The sequence below is a fragment of the Amblyomma maculatum genome, chromosome 4 (assembly GCF_055883805.1).
Source record: "Amblyomma maculatum isolate TAMU_Amacu chromosome 4, ASM5588380v1, whole genome shotgun sequence".
Classification (NCBI taxonomy): Eukaryota; Metazoa; Arthropoda; class Arachnida; order Ixodida; family Ixodidae; genus Amblyomma; species Amblyomma maculatum.
Genome location: NC_139347.1, coordinates 176,796,551 through 176,806,491, shown reverse-complemented (window position 1 = coordinate 176,806,491; position 9,941 = coordinate 176,796,551). Strand labels below are relative to the sequence as shown.

The window sequence follows — 9,941 nt, the reverse complement described above, 5'->3', positions numbered from 1 at the left end:
CGCGCCGCAGTGAGTTTTGTGTTGTCGCGGTGAAGCCCTGACCCATGTTCCGTTTTATTCTGCATTGTCCATTGTCGCGAACTTCGACGGCATGTTTCCAGCGCAGTTTTGACCAATGCTGTTTCTTTTCTATTTTATACTTTTCTGTTGATCCGGAATAAACCGGTGTTTTTAAGAAAGACTTGGTTTTTACTTGTCGGGCGAGACCATTGTTCGCGGACCCGTATTCTAGAAGGCGGAGCCTTCAATATATATATATATATATATATATATATATATATATATATATATATATATATATATATATATATATAATAGAGAGAGAGAGAGAGAATTAAAAAGAAAACCAGACAGATTTCGCAGCGGGAGCGGGTACAGCATGACAGCTCCCTGACTTCGTCTTCGACTCGAACGGCAGACGCAGTGTGTGTGTGGCAGTCTGATGCATACTCGAGGCCTGAACCTTTCGCAGCGGTCTCTGCTTCGACGTCCTGTGTGCTCTCTACTTGGCCATTGCGCTGTGAGAGTGCATACGTGTTTTACTTGCTGTGGACGCTTCCTGCTGCCTACTATCTTGGTGGAGGTGCCGACTTTGCCACTCTCCGTGTCCCAGAATATTGCATTACGGTGCTTCACAGATGTGCTACACCAGAACTGCCACCATGACGCGACTGGCGCAACCTCACTGCCCCTACATTTATGATCAGGGCTCATCCCCATGACCCCGACACCATTTTCGTCGCCTCAGGTGAAAACGTCGACAAATGGATATCCATGTACTGTGTCAGCAGTATTAAAGGGGGACTTAGCGTGCTGCTGAAAAACGCCATTTGCTATTAGCCCTGCGCAGCGATCCTATGGCACCACACCGAGGAGGAAGAATAATTCAGTTGGGATATCTTCAAAGAAAAGCTTCGCGCTCTCTTTGAACAAACAGTTGTTCTGATGCTCGCGGTCAAAATGCCTTCAGTCGCGTGCGCCGTCCTGACCTGAAATGCACGTGACCTACATTTAAGACGGGCTAGCCTTATGCCACCAAGTTGATACCGCCATTTCGGGGTAAGAAAAGACGAGCAACATCTTGAATACCGTGGACGCCCTTATCAAGGGTAGTCTCTTCTAGGAATTAGAGCTGGCGCATACTACAGTGCTTTGACAATTCTGCCATGCGGCGGCAAGATTTCCATTTGTTATACGGCAGCTACCATTGAGTACACGTCTGGCTTGGCCTTTTACCGTCGCCAACACCATCACCAAACTCAATTATATAAATGCTCACAAAGTAATGCAAATATATGTGTCCTTAAACTTTATATATAGAAACAGAACTCGTATGAGGTCTTTTTGTCTTAATAGCGAGATTGTGTGCCTGACGATAGACACAGTTTTTTTTTTTTCAGAGCCCTAGACGTCTTTAAAAGTGACGCGGAAAACAATTCTATTCATTTTTCCACCATGTGGAAGTTTTCAAGCATAAACGCTACTTTTCACTAAGGTTTATTACTATAAAATGCTTGTATTGACTAAAACGCTCACATATTTGCTCTAGAGTTTGACACGCAGGTAGCATACAATCGTCTATCGCCTTCAATACCAGAATTAGAAGATTTACGTGACTGATTTGATCGGAAATAATTCAAAATCCGCAGCGTCTGCACCGTTGGCGACCCTAAAGAAGCCGCTTTTGAGTGATACTGACGGCGATATTGACAATTGCAATATGATAAGCCAAAATTATAGAAATTATATCCATTTATAAGCATTAAAGCTACGAATGTCTCGAAATTGTGTGATGGGACGAAATTGGTTTGTTTAATGGCGTTTATCGTCGCAAAGTAAATCAAGGTACGAGAGCCGCCGTAATGTAGAACTCCGCTAATATCGACCGCCTAGGGTTCTTTAGCGTGCACTGACACCACACAACACACAAGTGTCTTGCTTTTCGCCTGGAATGAAAATCAGGTTTCTATCAAATTTATATTCTTTGTATTATTCACCATGAGAGAAATTGTTTTCTAGAGCTAAAATATAAGCAAGATCTGCATGCATTGTAATTTATAATTTAAGGTGTGTTGGCGCAAGTGTGTTCAAATAATTTATAACTGAATGGGAGAAACGTCTCACGGTACTTGGTGAAAATTGTTCTGTCTTTAATTTTATGTGCAGTCTGGCTGTTAAAAATTCAATGGGATGTTTTTTCAATCCACTCTGTATTTTCTCACATTTTGGATCCGCGGTATTGTGAACTAGATAAACTCTTACCTCCAAGTACCGGGTAACTACGGTATTCTTGAGAAGGTAAACCTTGAGGTGAGGTTTAGCAGCGACGTCCTGCAGCGTATTGATTCTCTCGAGCTCGTTTTTCACCAGGAGGCAGGCGCGCATGTGTCCCGTGAAGGCCTTCATGAGTACCACGATGGCTAACCACCAGGAGCCGCTTACCACTCGAAGCACTGTCCTCTTTGGCGTTACCACAGACGCTGCAAAAGCGATTTGTGATATGAAGTGTGACGTCCGCTAGTTTCAATATATTTTACGCCTCGTTCCCTAATAAATATGCAATGGAGAAAGACAATTAGAGCGATAATTCAAACCCTCGTAGTGCTACATGCTGCAAACATGTTAGCCCGATGTGGGTTTTCTATGAAGTCAAAGTGTTTTTGATCCTGACACTTTCACCTGTGCCTTGGAGCACTTGGAACTGAAGACATACATCCGGGAGTGATCACACTACCTCACATAGCCGATTCAGCCTGCGTAAATGGTGAAGGCATGAAATGGCTGCTCCCGCTGTGATGAGTGTGGACCTGCTTAGCAACGCACTGTGCGTGAGCAATGGTTTTACAGGTTCCATTCAATTTCTGAACCTTCGCTTCAGCACAAATTAATGTAAGATTGTGTTTAAACAAATGTTTGAGAAAAACCTATCACAAACCAAATTGTTTATTAGAATCCGACGTTTCGGGACCAACTCGGTTCCTTCGGTGATAAGAATTTCTCAAAGTTTTGTTTCAAGTACCCAACCAGGCGGAGTTCTGCCGAAGATGTTCTCGTTCAAGATTGTGTGGACTATCTTCATTGCAGAATATCTTTGACTGTGACCACTTGTCCTAGCTAACGTCCTATTGTCTTTCACGCCACGACCTCACCTCTAGTGTACAGCAGAAGAACGAATACAGAGCCCATTGAAAAGCCAACGCAGGTGGTGCCTAGGTCCTCCCTGTTGTTTGTCGCAAAGGAATATAATATTCAAATTTTGATACAAGAGTAACCTATGCTTCTAATACTCGTATTATTCACCTTTGAACAGACAAAATAAAGGCTGTTATCTGGGAAATCTCTGATGTAAAGAAAATTTGCTCGAATAATCGTCTTATTCCTGCCATTTAACTTTGACCGGAGGCACTTACGCCTGTAAAAAAGAATTACTAGACGTTCCATCTCGCAGTATAGGTGCAAGGCTTCCATAAGAATATTTCAAAGGCAGGAAAGCAACAACAAGAGTGTGTTTGAAAGCGGGTAATTCACCACAGAATATGCGTCGTCAATTCGTTCGGCATCAAGTAATCAAGTAGGGCCTATTGGGATATTGCAGCTATAGAAAATTATGTCACCAGGGGTCTCAACGGACACCAGCACGTGTTGCAGGGGCAGTCAAGGGGGATTGAACGTGAAAGGTTCGTATACCCGAAAGCCAATGTCTGTGTGGAGTGCGCACGACTCCTTTGAATTCATTGAATGAAAATCTTCAGTTTGTGGGGCATAACGTCCCAAAGAGACTAAGAGTATGAAAGACGGCTTAGAGGCTGCCTCCGGAAATTTCAACCACCTGGGCTTCTTTAACGTGCTCTGACACCACTCGGCACATAGGCGTCTTGCTTTGCACTGTAATGAAAAAGCAGCCGCTGAGGGCGGCATTCGATCTCGCACTTGTGGGCACATCAGGCGGGCTTCCTGAGCACTGCACCCCCACGGCGGGATACACTGGGGAGCCTATAAAACCGGCAGGGGATCGGCGAACTGATCTAGATAGTGCATCTGCGTCTTTGGATCTATCATGATGGCTGTACAATAGTTTTCAGACCAGACGAATAAAGCTCAAGCCCCGGTGTCAGGATGCTATTGTTGGCTTTTTAAATTCTTTTTAAGCTCTTTGTAAAGTAGATTTCTTCAAAGGCACCCACCTTCGAAAAACATGTTTTCGAAGAGCATCCAGAAGTGTTGGTTCCAGCATTTAGCGGCTACAGCCGTTTCTCCACGCATCCGGCTGGATGCCACATCGAGAATAGCCAAGACGGCGCTCAGTAGAGCCAGGAACAACAGAAGCAATGCCCATACCTACGAAATAGCAGCGCAGGAAACAGGAGAGAGTTTAGAAAAGGCGACCGTCTTTTTTCTCAAGAAAGAAGGCAGGTTCCACGAAGATTTAATGAAACTCTACTAAGCCTCACCAAAACAAGAAACTCCGCCGTTAGGCTTAGTGGACCTTCTTTGTAAGGCTAAAAAGATCAAATATTCCCTGCTACTGAAGCGCTTTTAGGCAACTACAGCGAGATCTTTACTATCACAATTGCAAATACTCCAGATTTAGAGAACTGCAGAGGGCCGTGAAGTGCTTGAGGACCTGAGTATCCACGATTTCTGCGTATAGGTGTCACCTGCCTTCCACGTTCTGCCGTTTCAATACTAGATCCGCAGCGGAAGCCAAGATTCCGGGCACTTGGGATATCTTAGACAACATATCCGTTAATGGACTACTCAAATTCTTAAACGCACAAGGGCTCACTCAATGCTGTGAAATTTTACTGGGCGCCCTGTGTGTCCTAGTATTATAGGTTAACGAAACGGTTCAAACTAATTTCACATTCCTGTACTTCTTTTCTTTTCATTCTTTTATTCGAGATTCCACTCGTGTGGTAACACACTGGTCGCCATCTAGTTATCTCTTCACTTCTCCGCACACCCTATTTGCATTTGTTATATTTGTCCCTCTCCTTCTCCTTTTCTCAGTCGGTAAAGTGCCCTCATAGTTAAAGTGAATTCATAGCCTCATGGTGCAGTCTTCGCCGGCCTGCTTCAGTGATATATAGACTTCGATTACAGAAGTTAGGCAAGCTTCTGAGGCCCGCATTAAAAAAAAAACATCAGATCTCCGCTGGTGAAAATATCACCTTTGTGAAAAATAGGCTGAATTTCCTAACGGGTTCCTGGTTGGTCGTCGTATTTGTTTACGGTAAAGGGTATGCATTTCAAAGGGTTATACTTGGAGTTTTACATCATTTCAATGTTTCCAACATAAGTGCCAAAAAAAAAAACATGTGTGCTTTCGCTTTCGTTTTTGTGGACATTTTTAAAGGAGTAAGATTGCCGCAATATTTCTGAGAATCAAGGAGTCAAGTTTCAAACAAATAATTTAGCATTAACCTACAAAATGCCTTCATCTTGGTAACTGATGTGCTTTGCTGAACCAATCTGGGTGTCCAAGCCTCTATCACTTATGCTGACACTGTTGGAATAGTCAGAAAACTTGAGTCAGGGTGCTGTATTGAGTCGCACAGTAGTTAATTGAGTTTTCAAGAATTGTTATGAGTTCAAAATAAGTATATAACGAAAGAGTCCGTGACCTTTTGTAGGCCGCTGCGAACCTTGCACAATTTCTTACTTGTATATCAAATGTCAGCAAGTAGCCAGTAACATTGGTGTCCTGAATGTGGGTTCTGCCTGCCAGGATATTGATCGCCGCATTGAAAATCGGCGGCGTAGGGTCTGCCAGAGCGTCCTCATCAACACCTCTCGGGACACTTGGAAACGTCATATCGACGACCTGGAACGGAAGGCAGTTGCGGCGATTCCGTACGTTATACTCTTATATCTGCACAGAGCCAGTTATACAAACAGAATTCGAAGTCAACAAACCACTCGATTAGTTTAGCAGGATTTTATATGGGAAGCGCGGGTGCACGTTGTTGCTCTGGCGAGAAAAAGTAATGATTTATTAAACGTTAGCAAATAATCAGAAGGCACGACAAGACGGCAGAATGCTAAGTTATTGAGCGGCGTTGTGGCAACAAAAGACAACTATTTTAAAACGAGCCCTGCTTTCACGGCCGTCTGTGATAATGCTGAAGCAAAATGTACGAAAATGAATGGTCCTGTATACTCAGCTCTTGAGGCCACAGTTCGTGGAAAGACATGCAAGCTATGTTCTGCATTAATTCACATTGATGACCTAAACAATTGTTATGGTAATCCATGATTCGGAGCTACCAACCTATATCTTTATTCTGTTCCGTTTGCTTCAGCTTACCGTTCAGTCAAGTGTGCGCCACTAGAGAAGTTGAATTGGGTGATATGTTTTCTTAGGGGGCATTAGGTAAACAACCAGTGTCGCCAACTGTCCTAGGCAACGCTGAGAAGGAAATGGGATGAATATTTATCGCACATATTCACCTTGAGTACAATAGATAATTGGTCAGCCAGCTGTCCAAGATAGATAGGCTAAGGCTGTGCTGAGGAATTAAAATTTTAAAATAAAGCACTGGCTATATTGCGCCCGTTAGGAGCACCAGAGTGCACTCTATGCCGGGCGCATTATAGAGTGCACCCTGTTGCTCCTAACGGGCGCCTTATAGCCACTGCTATATTTTAAAAAATTATTTCCTCAGCACAGGGTGCACTCTACGAGCCCCGCCGGGGTGGCGCAGTGATTACGGCGCTCGACTACCGTTCCCAAAGACGCGGGATCGAATCCCGGCCTCGGCGGCCGCTTTCCGATGGAGGCGAAAAGCAAGGTGCCCGTGTGCTGTGCGATGTCAGTGCACGTTAAAGAACCCCAGGTGGTGGAAATTTCCGGAGTCCTCCACTACGGCGTCTCTCATAGTCTGAGTCGCATTGGGACGTTAAACCCCACAAACCAACCAACCAAGCACTCTATGAGATAAAGAGTTCAAGGCCGTTCAAGAGTTCAAGAGTTCAAGGTAAGGGCCGAGGTCGTTGCTATTGTAATCGCCTCAGAGTACCTTTGAGATGATGAACGATGTCAAGAACGCGAAGCTGGGGTTAGGAACAATTTATCACGAGTACGCACGTAGGATACGCTGAAAATCTGTTTTCATAGTCACGTTGCTCCTCTATATCGTTTTCTGAACGTTCTAGATGCTCATTTTGAATTGCTTCATGTCGGACATCCTCTACCATGAAATCCAATCAACTTCACCATTTTCTCCCACCTAATTTAGAGCTTTTCGTCCATCTGTGCTTAACTTTATGGATGCAAATGGAATGCCGCAGTAGTTAGTTAACTAAGCGTCGCATCAGACTAATACCAAAAGTGGGCGCTGTACAACAGTGTGGTGGGACGCAAGGCTGCTAGAAACACCTACGTCAGCATGTGCACTGAGGTTTGTTTATTTAGGCTAAAACCACACGAGGCACGAAATCTGAAGATCGACTTTGGTCGCATAATGCGAGCCCAGATAGTGGTCCCAGTCACGTGATACTCTCACCCGAGAAATTAATTAATGAAAAGGTGCTATATATGTAATGAACTGCAAAGTGTTGAAAATAATAAAGTGAAAAGTAAAAGTATGAGACTAAAAATTTAAACATGAAGCAATAAATAATATTAAATACCAAAAAAAAAAAAGAAAAACGAACGGTGCAGACGTCAGAACCGGAGCAAAACACAGAACGATCTCATATTAAGGGGCTGAACGCGCAATTCGCAATGGTTCTCATTTCCGCATTATTGTTTTGAAACAGATATCATCATTGTCATTTGCCAAATCTAGTAGTTGCCGTAATCGGGTAATTTGTTGCCTTTGCTTTAGCCTTGAGGTATTGTCATGTTATAAAATTGTGTCAACAGGTATGAAGTAATATTTCAGCTTTCAGAGCAATACCAAGGCCAGTCGCGCCATTCATATTGCCATTCGGGCATCAGAAATTAGGAACACGGATGACAAAAAACTGACTCACATTATTGGCGATGTCGGCCATCAGTCCCGCACTCCACGTGCCGTTCGGCGCCACGTTTCCGAAAGTAAGAACTGATGGCAGATGGTAGTTGTAGCTGTGAGAGGACGCGAAAATCAGAACACCTTGTTTCCCACCGACGCCGAAGCGCAAGCTGAACAGTCAGCAATATTTACCGGCTTCAATATTCAAAGACAGATTATTGCGTTTTTTTTTAATTTTTTCCTTTAATTATACCAACTCCTGGTTAAAAAGAGTTAAAAGAAATACGTGAGCTCAACTATCGTCTTACACTGACCTTCATAACTCCATGAAAGCGAAAAATACGACTTCTCAAGCTGAGAATTAAGTTGCTACTATATATATATAGCGAAGATCATTAAAGCTTCATTTAACTTCGTTTATTCTTCGTCGGCGGTTCGACCGGGGTAAAAAGACCGGACCGCAGCCAAGAATGTATTTTCGCAAATATATATATATATATATATATATATATAGAGAGAGAGAGAGAGCGAAGTGTACGCTTCATTTAAAGAAACATTGTATTGGCCTCGACGTTTCGACCAGAAGCTGGCCTTCATCAGGAGTGCGAATGAAGGCCAGCGTCTGGCCCAAATGCCGAGTCCAATAAAATGTTTCTTTAAATGAAGCGTACACTTCGCTCTATAATTTTTTAAGCGGCCAAGTACGTTAAATGTTCTCGCATCCTATATATATATATATATATATATATATATATATATATATACTCCGGCTTTCTTGTCATAATAGTTGTCCTCCAGAAACTGAATTGTACTCATACGCTATCGATGCGCAGTTAAATATGGAAGCAATGCGTGGAGTTGCTGCAAATATCTGCAAGTAGGAAACATAAGTCAGCGTCGCTCACGTGATTTCTTTGCCCTTAAAGGATGTATGACGCCTGATAACGCTAGCGGTTTCAAATTTTCTCCGGCCTTGGCCGCCAGCTGTGTGCCTATAGCGGTGGAATCAAGTACTTACGTGAGGGTCACAATGAAATGAGCATTGTTATGTTACTAGGATGGCTAACAGGTGGCCCATTCGCAAACAGGACGCGGGATCGAATCCAGGCTTCGGCGGCAACTTTTCGATAGAGGCGTAAAGCAAGGCGCCCGTGTGCTGTGCGATGTCAGTGCACGTTAAAGAAACCCAGGTGGTCGAAATTTCTGGAGTCCTCTACTACGGCGTCTCTCATAACCTGAGTCGCTTTGGGACGTTAAACCCCACAAACCAACCAACCAAACAGTCTGTCCACCCGTACAGTAAAACCATGTATGCCTGTTTATTCTTCAACCGCGTGGAAGTAGAATGCAACGCCTCCTAGCGGGTCCTGCCCTCCACAACGTTTAAAACTGAAGGTAATGCAAGGAAAATGAAAAAGCTATATAGGTTACTTGTGAAGCTCAATCGTTTGTATTTTTTAACAAATTGCACTAAAAGCAAAACTAGTCGTTCGGAATACTGATTACGGATTATTGTCATGTATTAGTTTTTTCAGCAGTCATGTAACAAATGCTGCCTTGTTTTACAATAGACATCGCTTCACAACATGAAATATATTTTTTTCGACATTTGCAGTACATTTACCGCCTACCATTTTGAGGCTGCAGCCGAGCCGCAGAACGCGGCCAGTAGCTAGAGTCATTATGACTCACGCAAATTCCTCTACCAAAAAAACATATATTCTAATCAACAACTAAATTACATGTATATAAAAGGATGCACTGGTAACTTGTTACTCTTTCCTCAGACATTTCATATATGTCTCCTAAGGGACGTCATAGTCATAAACGGCCAATAAACAAATTGATTTTGAGCCATTACGACATTGATTAGTAGCCACTGGAGGAGACCTTTAGACAGCTGAGTGTACGTGATAAAGGTTTTTGGTCGAGAAGCGAAATATATTGCGCTCTATTTCACAATAAATTCCTTGCAGGGTTTGC

General features: G+C 43.3%; 1 protein-coding gene across 1 annotated transcript; it reads right to left on the bottom strand.

The window, feature by feature from the left end:
• Positions 1 to 966: 966 nt before the first annotated feature.
• On the bottom strand, positions 967 to 8,023 carry LOC146193541 (ionotropic receptor coreceptor Ir8a-like). The gene is made up of 5 exons (XM_084600575.1): positions 7,978 to 8,023; positions 5,663 to 5,824; positions 4,185 to 4,338; positions 2,118 to 2,480; positions 967 to 989 (listed from the first exon to the last, which is right to left on the bottom strand). The coding sequence occupies exons 1-5, from the start codon at positions 7,996 to 7,998 to the stop codon at positions 967 to 969; spliced, it is 723 nt and encodes a 240-aa protein (XP_084456701.1). The 5' UTR covers positions 7,999 to 8,023.
• Between the last annotated feature and the right edge of the window lie 1,918 nt (positions 8,024 to 9,941).